The following is a 16,123-nucleotide window of genomic DNA, read 5'->3' on the forward strand; positions in this document are numbered from 1 at the left end:
GCGGAAAGGGACATGTGGTCAGAGCTTAGATAGATTGAGTTATACAACAACATAAGTGTTCACTAGTTTAAGATTTTAAGTGCCATTAGTAATAAAACAACAAGTCTAACTACGAGAAGCACTAAAGCTAAAAAAAATGTATTATTATTGCAAAAATATATGTTATGATTATTTGTTAAAAGTTTGTTGTAGTTTTTTTTTCTTCTGTTGTAGGTTGTTTTGATATTTATAACGATATAAAAATGAATCATAGCGATTCACAGTGCAGAATTGTGAATTTTCCTACGTAAAATCATCGTCGGGGTATACATTTATAGGGTGTTATATATAGATTGATGTATATATACATATATATGTATAAAAATGAAATATGAACGATTTATTTTGGTTTTTGGAATTTGTTTTCTCTTTTGTTTGTTTGTCGCATTAATTTGTTCTTTTCGTTATCATTAGAAAAATCATTATTATTTCGTCATATTTAATTGTCTTTGATTTAATATTTGTTTATTTAAAAAGAGAATTTAGTTGTGTTTTTTGTTTGTGGTTTAGCCTGCATTTACTAACAAGTTAATAGACACTTTGGTGTTTTTGTTTTGTTGAGTTTTTTTTTTAATTTTTTTTCTTTTAAATTTTGTATTTATTGTATCATGATCGAAAAACGAACCGAAAATGCAAAACTTTTAGACGAACAAAAATAAAATTGATATGATTCAAACTTACCGTCAATACTGTCGGGATGGTCCAGCTGAGTTAATTGCGTATCATTTTCCGTGTTCTCGGATATCGGTAAATTACTGTTATGCGACGACATCAACGTTTCAATTGGCAACGAAGTGGGCTGTAGGTGAGCAACAAGAAAACACACAAAAAAAACGGGAATGAAAACAGGACGAAAGTATTGATATGGACGAATAAATCCGTTTAATTGTGCTTATTCATTGGGAAAGTTTGAAGAAAAAAAACCAACGTTATTAGTTGAAAGTTAGCATTCTTTAAATGCATGCATATGAAATGCGCTCGAAAAATGGTTGGAATTCAAAAGCAGAAGAAAAAAAAATTCAAGTAGAAAATAATTTTATCCAAGTGAGGAATGTATATTTGTCTGTGTTTTCATATTCGCCACTCGATCTCATCCATTGGGTTGGAATGTACCAAGCGATTTATTTCCATTCCCATGGGCATTATTGCCATGACAATCGTGTACTTGTTATACACGGGCAATTCTCGGTTTTTGACGGGGTCAAAAGGAGAAAAAACGTTAGCATACGTAAATAACAGCATATATTTGCAACAAGTGGAAGTTTTTAGAGCGCGAGACCAAAAGATTTTTCAAACCAAACGAAAAAATTGTAAACGCATATTTCAAGCAGAGTGCCTGTTAAATGGTTCTGGAATGCGGAAAACTATGTTGATTGTTTAAAATGCAGCGATGCGGTTTTATTGAGTTGATGGAATTATTTTCAAATTTGAGTATTTAAAGTGTAAACTTACGGGAATAAGTTCCTGTGGCAAATTGGCATGTGTTCCCATTTCCAGTAGTTCCTGCTTAATATTGAGTACCGACTGTTGTTGATTTGCTGGTGAATTGCGACGGCTTTCGTCAGCTTCTTGATTCAGTTTTGGCAAAGGACTTAATTTAAAGCTACTTTGCGAAGATGCCTAAATAAATCGAGTGGAATGGAAAATGAGAAATTTTTATTAGAAAAAACGCTGATGCGTAAATTCCGGCTTTAATTAAATCATCCATTGACGGTCTTTGTTTTTCTTTCATCCGCTTTCATTCGTTTTACCTGAGAGTCCTGAGAGTAATGCCTTTCCTGTATATTAGTATTGTACGTTGATATTAAAGAATTATCACAGTTTGATGAGTTTTTTCGTCTCCGTTTATTACTACTATGGTCTGCGTGAGTGGTCGATGTATCTCTTTCACGATCTTTAAATTCTTTAAAATCCTGTATCGTAATATTATCTTCAATTCGTCTTTCTTTTGGATCTCGATTACTTTCATTATCTGCACCACCGTGTTCGGCATCCGTTTTTCGTTCAAAGAAGCTTTTACCCGAGCTGGTTGTCAATTTTTCTATGGCATCAGTGCGATCTTTGTCAGTCTCCGGACGATAGTTCAGCGCATTGTTATCTGTCAATCCGCGTACCTGTAAGTGCAAGTATGTGTGTGTGTGTGTGTGTGTGTGCGGGAGATACAAAGAAAATGCGAATTATGACACTTTATCAATGTATTGATTATGATGGGATTTTCACTTCATGTACCTCATTAAAATTTATCAGCTTGTTGACGTTAACAATTGTCAAACAAAAACAAGAGAATACAAAAAAAACACATATTACCTAGTGTAGCATAGCACACTAACAAACACATACCTGTAGACTTTCAGCTGTTTTTAAAAATGATGGCAAACAATTCTGTCCGACATTCACTTCACCCTTATACATAAAATCTAACAACGAACGGATTTCTGAGTATCGTATATCCTTTAGGTAGATTATAGGGTGGGCATGATTGTTCTGGAGAAATATTGTTTCAAAATATGGACTGCATGCTGACAAAATTGTTTGATGTGCCTGTAAATATGAGAATGCGATTATATGCGATTATTACATGTGAATCCCGCAATTTTCCACATTTTACATATATGTATATATCAATATATATTGACCGCAACAATAACAACAAAATAGAAATTCAGCATAATAATCAAACAAGAAAAAGTTAAATAGGCGAGAACATTTTCCAAACTTTTCGTTCGCTTAATGGTGATCAGGAAAATGGTGATTGAATAAAGTAACACATAATCAGAGTGAATGGGTTCTTATATACGATTTTATGTATACATCCGCATGTATTTTATTATTTACCTTCACTGTTTTACCATCACAAGCTAGTGTAACATCACAAAGAGCTTCGCGTTGTAACAATGAAGATAGCACCCCAGTCAAGTTTGCGGGATGATTGTTCCAACGTAGACAAAAAAATTGCTGATCCATTGAGGTTTGATTACCGGTATATCTAAAGTAGACAGGGGAAAAGAACATTATTTGTTAAACTCAAATTTAAAAAAGTCATATTGGAAGAACAATGGAGGATGAGCTTTTTTCAATCCGTTTATTGTGTCAAAGTGACTTTTGAAATTTACATAAATTTTGAAACGTTGCCACCCAAAAATAAAGTTCAATTGAAGGAAACACCATTGCAAAATGCATAGGGGATATGACCTGGGACAATATGACCGGTCAACAGGATTTGCTCCATATAGAAGACATGTATGAAATCAGATTTTGAAAATCGAGAACAAGATGAGATCTGGGATTTTGAAATTCTAGATCCGGGGTAAAACCGAAAATCGCCACGTCTTCGTACCATAATGGGCCTCTTCAGCGCGCAACGGATTCGGAAATCAAAATTTTTGTTTTTATTGTACAATTGACGCTCTTAGAGTAATTGTTCATCTTATGAGTTCTTTTTTCTCAAACTGAGACAGAAGAAAGCTTAGAGCAAAAAGAGACAAATAAACACAGGGATAGCACTACACTAACAATAACATTATTTGCAAACTAAAGTGCGTCCAAAAATTGAGCATGCTCGTAGTGCAAAGAGCGCGGTCGTTGATGCACTAACCTCTTGCTCACATTGTCAAACATTGTTTAGTTCCGATTTGAAATGTTAAATTACATTGATGTGCCCTTTGAAATTGGGGGCGCTTGCGTCGCCTCAAATGACTTTGACGTTCAACAGCCGCCACACGAGTGTCAAACATTGCCGTTGAAATGTGTGGCGCTGTTCGTTTGATAGCTACTGGACGAGACTACTGCGCAAATGAAGTTACGAGCAAAAGTATGGAACTCAGCATTGAGCGGAAACGACGTTTTTTTCGCATTTTTCTCGCTACTGAAAATAAATAAACGATTAGATGTCTTTGGCATATTTGATGTTCTATAATAATGCTGAAGACACCTAATTGTTATCTATTTCCAATGGTGAGAAAAATGCGAAAAAACGTCTTTACCACTAAATGCTGGGTTGTGTCACTTTTGCTCGTAACTTTATTCCTCTCTTTTTTGCTTCAAAATTTTTTTTTCCGCCTCAGTTATATAGAAAAAGAAATCATAATTTTAAACGATTGCTCTATGGGTGTCGATTGCAATATTCACGTAGATAACATCTCTGATGAGCAAATCACTTAATTGCCGAAGTTAACAATTTGTCGGAAAAATATGTTACCGCTAAGCAACCAACAAAATCTGCTACTGAGTATTATCTTAACTGCATTCTTACACACAAGATATCAACAAAACGTAAATTCTTAGAATTGTGTACGTTTCTAATAATATTACAAAGTTCACGCTTTCGTAACCAGCTTCGAAAGTTCTCAACCTTCTGAAGCGTCTTGCTTACAGCAATTCAATGAACACTACTTTGCATATGCAAACTTGGGTGTGAAGTTTATCCATGTTTTAAGACAATTTTGTCAAAATAGTGTGCTTCTTTGATGGTATAAACGGGATAACATAGCTGTAAAGTGCACTTTAATACATTGTGATAATTCATTTTTGGGAAATTCTTGTGTTCTTGCTGACACTGATTTTTTTCTTGGAAAATTAATGGAATGAGATTTTTATCACTATAAACCCAATGTGATTCCCTCGATTGACACACGAGCTATATTCATGTTTCGGCATTACTTTAATTTTAGCTCAAAATGATCATAGCAAAAATATCATGAAACAATTCGTGGTTCCATGAATTATTTAAAAAAAAAAAAAAAATAAAAATATGTCTAAAATAAATTAGTTCAACCACAAAATTTTGTGGGTAATCTCGTTGGTTCGATGTTTAATTGTACACTTTCACGAAGTTCCAAATTGATCAACGAGTACAAATTATTTTATATTAAATACACGAAAATTTATTGTTTACCCACTATAAGGTGAGCAGGAAGGGTGTATTTGGCTAGGGTTTGATGAGCAATAACAACTTTGTAACAAATCAAATAGATGAAGAATATGAATCATTATGATGATAATTATATTTCCGCGACCTAGCCAAAATTGAGAGAAACTATCGACAAGTATTTTTCGCCCAAAAAGTCACAACATAACACACACAAAAATGCTTCTCTATCAATATAATGGCAAGCATTGCATTCATCCTCGGGGCCCAGATTCGTGGTCGCATTTCCCATGAAGCAACATTTTCTAAACAAATTTGTCGTTTCAGTTAGGTTTTGTATATCATTGAAAACTGATATTGTCGACAAATAGCATAGTTTTTGAAGTGACTGTGGTTTTACCATGGAATGTACGCCATCGTACAACACCAACAAAAAGTCAAGCCTAATCAACAAACAGGAGCATCATCATCATCATCATCATCATCATCATCAACGACAATTTTACTGTGCCGTTTTGTGTATGGGGTGAAAAATAAGATCGTTGACGGGATGTTTGCAAAATATTTCTGCTTCACGATGGATTATTATTCGAACAAATAAACGTCTGGTTTTACAAATTGATAACATTTCCCGTGCATATCCTCTTCTATTTATTTACATAATTTTAATTAGATTTTATTCGACATCGAGAGAAAGAGAGTGAGGTAGAGAGTGATAAATAGAGCATGTATACCAAAACAAAAATGGGCATGATGGAGAGTGTAAATACAAAAGAGTTTGTCATCCACAGAGTATATATATATGGCACTTGTAGAATTGCAAGTGAATTCATAATATACATATTGTGTGAATGCGAAGCGGTTGAATTGAGCCTTGAGTATTTGATGATCTTTGAAATCATAAAATTGACATCAACGACAGGTGCGCTGGTTTGTTCGACTAATCAAAACCAAATCCAAAATCAAAGTAATCATCTCCCTGATAATTTTCGGTTCAATGATAGCACCTGTTTTTATTATGATTGTAATTACTAAAACCATGAAATCAAAATACAGCAAAATTTTATCGTCATCATTTTGGAATCGATATCTAACTATGGATAGATATGCTCGTGTCGACGAACAAACATTCCGGACGTGTTGCTGCGGTAAAATTATTACATCTAGCTGGATGTAAAACGGAACCGTTTGCTGGTTTTGCGGAAAAAGCATAGAGCATTGCAAAAAGAAAACGTAAACGAAAAAATCAGTAGCCAAGCATACGTATATGTCCATTATAAACAACACCGATGCAACGATTCCAACCATTCCTAACAGTGATTACGTTTGCTGTGGTTGCTATCTTATTTTCATCATTATTATCCATATCGCTTTTTTCTATATTCGTTTATCACACGTTGCCTTGTGCTTATTTGACTGCGAAATATGCATAAAAGTGGTTAAACTTCTTTCAATACGATCAGTCTTCGACAATCGTTATATTTAATTTCATGATATGGTTTTTCGTTGCTGTTGCTCATTTTATTATTCTCTTCATTTCATTCGAACGTTTAATATATGTAATTGTACGTACAGAATATTGATCTATCGGTTGATCCACGGAAGAAAAAAAAAACAGGAGGAGGAGAAGAAGAATAAGAATAAAACAACAAATGTATTTTGGTTTGACAATCGTGATTAAACACACAATAACAGTATCAAATAACGCCGTATGGCCAACAATTTCTCCTCTCTCACTCTTTCTCTAACTTGCAAAAGAGCAAGAGAGAACGAGAGACTAAATACCGATTTTCTATTTAAACAATTTATACGAGCTAAAAATGTACAGTTGCTTGGACTAGCTCGTTTCAGGTACATCTTTGTGAACACATGATGGGCAACCCGTTATATTCCAAATTAAACAATGTCAGGTTTAGCCGCTCGCTAGTCACTCTTTCTTCTTTTTCTTCTTCTCCTTCCATATGAAACATGTGTGTGTGTGTGTGCACGGATCGAAGTGAAGTAAGTACCTTGCGTAATTTTACTGTACTCTGGCTGTTGGCTCTTTGGCTCATTCTTTTGCACAATTCAAAATGTGCATTCGAAACGCGAACTGTGCGAGTGTGTATATTTATATACCGATTTGGGTCAACACCATGTAACTTGTCAGTTATGGTAGTGGTAAAAACGAGTTAATCCGTTAAAATAAAATTGAATATCGTTATCATAGATTGAAAGTGCTGTTACAAAAGGTTCTGTTCTATCTATTCTCTAGATTTTTCTCTCTCCCTCTCTCTCTTGCTCTGTTGGTACATCGGTTTCGGTGGAGTGTGCCAGCGATCAGTAGCGAAAGCGTGCCTACCGTTTATCAGAAATGAAGAAAACCATGCATACAATGTACAAAACTCGCATTGAACAAAATATTCCAATAATTAGACGACAATGGACATCACAAATAATCGGTCGGTAGATTGTTTGCAAACAGTTAAGTCATTTCAGTCGTTAATCTCATGCATATTCCCCCCGATTTTGGTCAACATTTAACAGCACCATAAATTTTCCCCTTGCGCTAACATTCACAAAGTTCAACAAGATAACAACAACAGCTGCGATAGCAACAATAACAACAACAACAACAAAATCAACAACAAATTTTACTTTGGCCAAAAGCAATTTGGACGGTTTGTCGTCGAGAGGCGACGTAGATGAAATCAAATGCTGTAAAGAATTTAAAATTGAAATGCCAAATGTTAATTGGCATTCCAAATCGTTCGAACTACACAAAATTGACTTGAATTTGATGGTATGTATATGTGTGGTGTTTGTTGTGTGGTCACATCATTCAATACATAAAATCACAAAGATCACTAAAGCTAAAGGGGAAGCATTTAGCATTTCCTTTGATCCACTATTGTTAGTCGAATAAAATGTTCGAAAATCGCGACGCTTGAGAAATTAATTACTCTTTAATTCGTTGTCGTGTGTCTTTTTTCTCGGTTTTCGTTACATCGTGAGCGTATCGTTTTTTTTTTTTTGGTTGTTCATTCAACAACTATTCGATACAAGGAGAGCAATTATTTCAGCGAGAAAGAAAGAGAGAAGCGCGAAAAAAACGAACGAACGAATAATACAATAAAATCAAATGAGTCATATGAATAAAAAAGACAACTAAATATATCTTGATGTCGGTGTTCTTAAATTTTTTTTTTTTTTTGTGAATTCATCCCACATTTTAATTCAAATAATATGAAGAGCAGCAGCTTGCAAACAAGAATGAACGAGCAAGCGTGCGAGTGAGAGAAGAAAAGAAAAACGCGTACCGATCAATTCATAGAGAGGCATATGTGCGCGTGTATTGGCAAATACCATGCTCATATAGATACCATGCGTATATATTGTATATCGCATTTATGTATGCTGTCATTGGAATGAGTAGATGGAGAAGAAACATTTTTCGACTCTAACTATTGAGAACACAGTGAGGCGAATGAACAACGAGAGAATGAAAGAAAAAATGGCAACCGTAGAGAAGCTAAAGCGAAAAAGACAGAAAAATAAAATAAAATAAACATAATAAACCAAAGGAAAAGAGAGACGTAGATAAACGCGCTTATGGCTTTAGTGTTTGTATATATGTATATATATATTCACCTATTATAGCGTAAAACGTGAACGCACTAGCATATGTACACCGACTCAACCGTTTGACTCTCAGTGTGTATAATAAACGTAGCAGAAAATATAGCAGAAATTTGACGAAAAAAAAAAACTTTTCTCTCCTCTTTTCCTCTCTCGCTCTCTTGTGTCTTGCGGAGAGCGGTAAATGAGGATGTGTGTTTGTTGTTAAGTACAATAAATAATACGATCTCTCGAATTTTTCGTATCTATTCGATGTGAAAACATTTATATTTCGTTGCCTTTTTGTTTTTGTTTCTAACTAATGCAACTGTACAAACACACACTCGCACATCGTCGTCATCGTAGTCGGCCAGCCGGAGAGAGAAAAAAAAGAGCGAGAGAGAGAGAGCGATTGAGATCATCTGTGAGGATGGTTGAAAGAGATGCAAACAAGAACTATGAATAAACACATCTCGAGAGTCGAGTTTATTTGTAAATTTTGAATATATTTTTTTTCGTTTTGTTTTTACTTGTTTTCTAAGGGCATGATGTCAGCATACCCAATATCATAATCCTGAGTGCTGTACCGCGCCATGCCGCCGCCGCTGCTTCTGCCGCTAGATCGTAAGGCATGGCTTATATAAGCACACACAGAGCACACCAACTTTTTCGGACTCAAAAACTCGACTCTTTGGTTCTTGCTCTCTCTCTCTCTCTCTCTCTCTCTCTCTCTCTATCTCTATCTCTATCTCTATCTCTCTCTCGATTTTTCGGTGTATCTCAAAAATGATATACTCCAACACAAAATTGTATTGTGCTTGAAATGTGTAATAATCGCACCGAATCATACTATGGATCATCGTGATTATGACACGCAGTTTACCTTCTTTTTTCCTTACATATTTTTGTCTCACTTCTTGTTAGATTGCTTACGATGGATGTGAATTTTTAAGCGGTTCTTTGACATTATTCGGATTTTTTATTCGTTCATAACGATGCGGCCAGTGTTTGTCCTGTCCTGAAAAATGGCCCAGCTACTTCAATTTTATTTTTTTTTTTTCATTACATTTATTCATTTGCAAATTGAACAACTCTCGGTCGACCGTTAGCTGGTGTACTACTTTTTCGGTGTATACGTACTTGTACACACCGAAGTGAGTGTGTAATTCCATCGTTGCCATGTGAAAGCTGTACTCGAAACGATGCCTCAATATAATATAATTAAAAGGAACAGCTTTTTGATACACTTTCATGGGCTAATGCATATATTTATTTGTAACAATTATTGTAATTGATCATCATAAAAGCTGATAATGTTGCTCGTTCTTTTTTTTTTCTTCGTTGCTGTTGCTGTTTCTTACCCTCTTTTTCGTTTATTTGAAACGGTATTTGAAAGAGTTTTGAAGAGGCATACCGTTGTTGCTATTGTCGTTGTTGTTGTTGTTATTGCTACTGCTTGCCATAGCCTTGGTATTGAAAGAGTCATTGTGTGCGCTTGCCATTCCATCTATATATCGAATAGATTGACGAAAAATTTACCCAAAAGACAACCAATACATGTGAATATATTAAAGGCTTTTTTATTCTCCCTTTATTTTAAATGAACTCACTTCGCACGTCACTCATTATTCTGTTGCGGGCGGACGAGCGAGTGAGCAAACAAACGTACGCTCGAATGATGGGCAGTGAGTGTAGGAGCGAGAACGAGAGTACAAGCGGGCAACCAAATAGACGATTGTTGAGAAGAGAAAATGACTCGGTTTGATGCTAATCAGGCACCGTTCATATGAAACTTCATTGAGTTTCAGCAAATAGAATTTACATAAACAATTTTGTCAAACGGTTTTTTTTTGTTCTCTTCTGAGCGTATAGGTTTTTGCCCGTGTATCGATGTTGTAGATGAGAGTGGAAGAGTGAGAGGGAAAAAAGAGAAAAAGAGTGTGAAAGATGTGTGTGTGTGTGTACAAGTTGCAAACTGTTCTATTCAACGTACGCGCGTGGTTAAAAAAGGAAATTTTTGGGTGCAGAGCAGGAAAAAAAAAATAAAGTTCCCGTATATTATATATTATTGTATATAGATATTCCAAAAGTTTGACATCAAAAGGAAACCAAGGAAAACTGAGAGTAGAATTGAACAGCAGCGAAAAATGGTCGTCGCATAGAGAATATAATGCTCTGCAAAGTTAACACTATACAGTTGTTTAACATTATTATAATAGGTTGTAGATTCAATGATACACAACACAACGCATCAAACTAGATATTTATACATGATACGTATAGCCCATATTTATATTATTAAGAAAATAAAGGAGGAACGAGAGAAAAAACATACGCACAGAGCGCAGAATGAATATGACAAAAAAGCTAGAAAAGTGTACGTATGTGTGTGTGAGAGAGAGAGAGGAGCCAGGAGGATAAAAGAGCATGAGCCTGGAGAACACAACAGAAAGATAATTCAATTGTTGTGCAGAGATAGTGAGAAAAGTTTTCCTGGAAAAAAGGACGGAGGGAGGGGGGGGGGTGGCTTTTCAACGGAATCAAAATTCTCGATAAAAATACTCGATGTAATAATTGGCGCAGTCAATGCAGGTACTAGCCAAAACTAGTTCTAAGCGAACATTCTTGCGTTTTTCTTCTTCTTCTTCTTCTTTGTCTTACTTTGAAGACTAGATTTCTTTGCATACACATGGAAATAGTTACACACATACAAAAAATCGCACCCAATATGAGAACGCTGTTTCAATTTGTGTTGTTGAAAAACGGTTTTTGGGTGTAAGCCTGCAGTACTAATTGGGCACTTGCCAAAGGTTTTTTATTTGTTCATCTCTGACTCTCTTTCTCTCTCGCTCTTATTTCGTCTTTGTTCAGTTTGTAGTTGTTGTTTTATCAACCGTAAAATTTTTCCTTGTATATGTTTTGATTCAATACCTACTTCCACCATTACAAAAGGAAGGAGAATTGACAGAGAAAAAAAAAGTTCGACTTGTAAATATGAAAGGCGTTTAAAAATGCATGTGCTGCTCTGTAATCAGATGAAAATTCCTGAACGTTTGTCTAGATTGCTTATGCAAGCATTTTTCAAATATAATATTTTTGTTTTGTTTTGTTTTTTTTTTTTTGCAACCGCACTCATTTCCATATAGTTGAATTGCCAAAAATTCATGATTCAATTCGTTTTTTTCCCTCAATTGCAGCCAACGCTTTGCTCAAGGCCTTCGTTGTTTTTTTTAAAAAATGAATTTCCAAAAATGTGGTTCGTTAGAAATGGAGAGAATTTGCTTGTCGAGTTGGAAATTATTTTGAAAAGATCCTGGACGGAAATGCAAAATGTGGTGGAAACGGCGGAAAACCAAGCGAATCCGGCATATAAAGTCAAAATGTGTGTGTTTGCGTATGTATATGTACATAAAAACTACCTATCTATTATTACTCTCTCTCTCTCTCTCTCTCTCTCTCTCTCCCCTCACTCCTCTCTTAACTTCGGTGGTTTCACCATTTCTACTTGTTGTCATGGATGCATTTATTCACAATTGAAAACTCTTTGCAAATACGACACACGAATATCAACGCACTGAATACTAACATGTATTTTGTTAAATTATCATTGATATTTCAGTTCGAAATGAAAATTCAACGGTGCAGTCAACTACTCTGAGTACAAAAGTTAGCATCAACGAATTTCTCGTCGTTTATTTTGTGTATGGAAAAGGACAATTCTCTTTTTGCATACGTATATTGTTATGTTTCTTCCCTTCAAATTATCATAAGCGAAACCTAATTATGTAGGTTGTCATCTGAACGTGATAGCGCGATATACCGTATATCATATAGGCGAACATTTCACTCGGCAATAACAAAAATTGAACTGAAAATAAGATATACAGAGAGAGAGAGAGAGAGAGAGAGAGAGAGAGAGAGAGAGAGAAAGAGAGAGAGAGCGAGAGCGAGAGAGAGTGAGAAAAAGATCAAAATGGAGTGGAGAAAGATATTGATGGAAAACTCGAAGTAAAAGACCAATCATGAATGTGCGAACAAAGCGTGTTTACGTTCAAGAGGTTTACCTTACATTTTATGATCAAAGACCTATTTCGAAGTGGTCGTATATCGTATAAGGATTTTCGCTAAGGATATTAAGTACGCAGTTTATGTGTTCTTTGTCGTTTCATCCTAACATGAGCGGGGCATAGAAAGAGAGAGAGAGAGAGAGAGAGAGAGAGAGTAAGAAAACTCCTGTGTGGTTTTTGTTTGAGACAGACGGAGTAAAGGGCACCATCGCAAATATGCACTGGATGCACGCTCTTATGCAATTCTTTTTCGTTCATACTTTTTTCGCTCTACTTTTCGCTTTTTATTCCATTTATGGCTGCAATTTATGATTTTGAGGTTTGTGAAAAAGCTGCAGCATTTTATATTTGATTGCTTCTTTGCGACACACAGTTTCTAATATATATGTCGTTGGGTAAGTTTAGCTTTTTTTCTTCTTGTAAAATTCGCTAAAGTGACACACACCTCAGAACTATAGTGTTCTCTACATTAGAAATAGCGTGTATGTTTTCTTTTTATTTGCTGTGTAACTATGCACCGCCACCAAGTCATGATACTGTGATAGTCTGTTCGCTTCAACAGAATCGACATTTTTTTCGTGTTTCATTTGTCAAAACTATAGATGTATTCGAAGATGGCCCTCTTTTTCGTAGTCTTCAAAGAAGAAAAAATCAAATCAAAGCTAAACAAAAGTTCAGCGAGTGATATAATATATCCATAGAATGTTCCTATAGCTGGTTCGCAACAAGTTTTCTATCTCATTCCCAATTGGCTCCATGGATGTGTAGCTTCAAACAATATTAAAGTTCCTATATAGTCAACAGTGCTTGATCACATGGATCAAATTTGTCTTAGCAATGCGTTCGTTGAATCGTCTTCATATTTCGCTGTGTGTGTATGTGTAATGATGATGGGTGTTTTTATATGTGCTCACAATGAAATAAGTCCGTCTGTCTAACAGTGTTAACATCAATCGGATCAATAAAAATTCTTTCAATAAGACATTTTGGCCGAATGTCTTTCAAATAGGTGACGAAGGAAGAAATATCTTCGTTGTGTTTTTTTTCGGGCACATAAAATGCCATTCGTTCGTTGTCATTCGTTTTCAAAATTTCAACAATGAATGAATAGAAATAGAAAGAAAGACGAGGGAGATAGATCGAGAGAGAGAGAGAGAGAGAGAGTGAGAGATCGAGGAAAAAAACGCAGACATTTAACAGTCAAGTATTCGCGGTAATCTTGGGACTAGACAATATTACCGTCCAAACATTTGACGAACATCTGAATGAATTTCCCGAATGTGTACCGTTTGATTCAAGTAACGTGTATAACGTTATTACACTCACATTTATTGGATGTTTGCAATCTCGTAAACCTCAAGCAAATCTGTAGAGACACCAAACCATAGAGAGAGAGAGAGAAATACGGAAAGTGGGTGATGGAGATTGTGACATTCATCAATATTAACCAGTCAAAATGGTCATGAAAAGGATTTTCAATTTTATATCTATATATCAGTTCATTGTTGAACAAACAAACAAAAATCATTGCATCAAATATCAATCCAACTCAATCCAGGTGGAATGGAAAGAAATGGTGTGTCGCTTGCTGTTCGTGGAAATATGGCACAATCCAGTAAAATTTCAAAGGAAATCGAGCAAACATGTTGCGCTAGAAATTGAATCTCTACTGCCAATGCACAGTATGCACTTATTTTACTGTTTTATAAAGAAAATAAAACAAAACGAAAATATTCCATGATATCAGTATACAGGCTGTCCTGAACGGGGATGATACAATTCATGCATTTTTCAGAATGACATATTTTCCTTCCATCGAGCGTGTGCTTCAAAATGGCATACTCTATATTCAACTCCCTTCTTTATTGCTAACACACACACAGTAGATAAATCCACGAAAGTGCAACCGAAATCCATGCATAAAACTAATCAACAGGAAAATTCGAAGATTGGAGAGCATTGATTTCATCAAAAAATTACATCGTTTCGGTTAATGTTTGGTCGATTTTTGATAACATTACTTGCACCAGCGCACATACGGCACATCAAATTGTCGAGACACAATTGTGCCGTTTGCTTAACAATGAAAACGAGATTGAAATTTATGCACATATAAAAAAAACTCACCTCTAGAGAGCAGAAAAGAACGAAAAAAAAGCGCTCACATATACACCAAAAACAAAAACAGCGAAAAAAAAACTCTCTATCCAAATTGAATCAATCCAATTCACTGTAAATTCTCTCTTGTTGTGTGCGTTGTCGATATTTTGCATACGCCGTTTTCTTAGCTATGATTTTTTTTATTATTCCGTTCCGTCCAAATATAACCATCCAAAATCAAGAAAGAACTTTTTCTCGGTATTCGAACGGTTCTATTGTTTTCAAATGTTTCTTTTTACACTTTTTTTTCTCGTCTTCGTTTTTTTTTTTTGCTTTTACGTTTTTAATCTCGTTGGTTGCTATTTCTTCTTCTTCTTCTTCTTCTCTTGTTTGGCGTTTGTTCAATTGGTGAGAACGAACAAATTTCCAATTGGAAAGTAATCAAAACCAATTCTTCTGGTTTGGTTTTTTTTTGTTTCGACCGGTACTTAAGCTTTATCTATTACACTTTCGATGCTTCTGCATATCACTTCTTTTTTTTCGAATTTGTTTTAAAAAAAAAGTCCAACTTCTTCGATGATATCAGCACGCACGCGCGCATTCACGGAATATAATTTATTTCAATTTTTTATTTCTTCGGGTGAGCGATAAAAAAATAATTTGGCACACGAATGATCTTCCGTACAATATTTCGGATTCTTTATCTTCTTTAGCTTTGTTGTATGAACTTTACACTATTACACACTGTTACAGCAACAGAAGAACAAAAATGAATTTATGTGACGACGACGGCGACGTTGTTGATGTTTTTTTTCTTTCTTCTTTTCTGTTTCATTCATATACAATTGGCATTTCAATCGTTATACCATCTAAATTTGGCTTCGGCAATAATCTTTAAAATTTGATATTTTTCTTTTCGTATTGTCGTGTATATATTATTTCCTTCTCTTGATTCAATTCACATCAAACGCAAAAAGTCGAATTATTATAAATATCATCGAAGAAGATTTTGGCACAGATTTTGTTTGACAGGGCTTAACATTTTTGTTTTTTTGCTTCTTCTTCTTCTTCTTCTTTTAAATATATAAAGAATTATCTAATGCAACAAATATCTAGAGAGTAAGAGACGAAACCAAATTAGAGAGAAAAAAAAACCATAATAAAATGAAACAAGAAAAAGTGGCAATTTGAAACAATAATTGACATATTTTGTGCAAATAATATATATACCTATATATGTATGTATCAATATCGGTATACATATATATGTATGAACAGAGAAAAAAAAAATTTCGCGTCACACTGAACGATTTCTATTCGAATAGTAACACAACATTTTTCTAATTTGATATATAAACTTGAAGAGGAGACTATGTTAAACGAACTAAAGCAACTAATAAAAGCAAGTGGTCGTCATACGAATGTCCAAAAAAAATAAACGCGAATGAAAAAA

General features: G+C 34.9%; 1 protein-coding gene across 5 annotated transcripts in view; it reads right to left on the reverse strand.

Annotated features, from left to right (window-relative positions):
- Window positions 1–16,123, reverse strand: part of LOC129574736 (sex determination protein fruitless) — an 88,440-nt gene that overhangs the window by 57,806 nt on the left and 14,511 nt on the right. For 3 of the 5 annotated variants that reach the window (XM_055457126.1, XM_055457129.1, XM_055457131.1), the window contains 5 exons: window positions 2,875–3,025; window positions 2,380–2,580; window positions 1,791–2,153; window positions 1,492–1,659; window positions 721–838 (listed from right to left, as the gene is read on the reverse strand). In XM_055457126.1, coding sequence (XP_055313101.1) covers window positions 721–838; window positions 1,492–1,659; window positions 1,791–2,153; window positions 2,380–2,580; window positions 2,875–3,025 — 1,001 coding nt within the window. Of the gene's footprint in view, window positions 1–720; window positions 839–1,491; window positions 1,660–1,790; window positions 2,154–2,379; window positions 2,581–2,874; window positions 3,026–14,697; window positions 15,783–15,900; window positions 16,070–16,123 lie in introns of those variants that run through there. The other 2 variants (XM_055457128.1, XM_055457127.1) reach the window with 2 other exon arrangements.

This window comes from Sitodiplosis mosellana, unplaced genomic scaffold (genome assembly GCF_009176505.1).
Source record: "Sitodiplosis mosellana isolate CC-2019 unplaced genomic scaffold, AAFC_SMos_1.0 Smas_scaffold_6165, whole genome shotgun sequence".
NCBI classification, from domain to species: domain Eukaryota; kingdom Metazoa; phylum Arthropoda; class Insecta; order Diptera; family Cecidomyiidae; genus Sitodiplosis; species Sitodiplosis mosellana.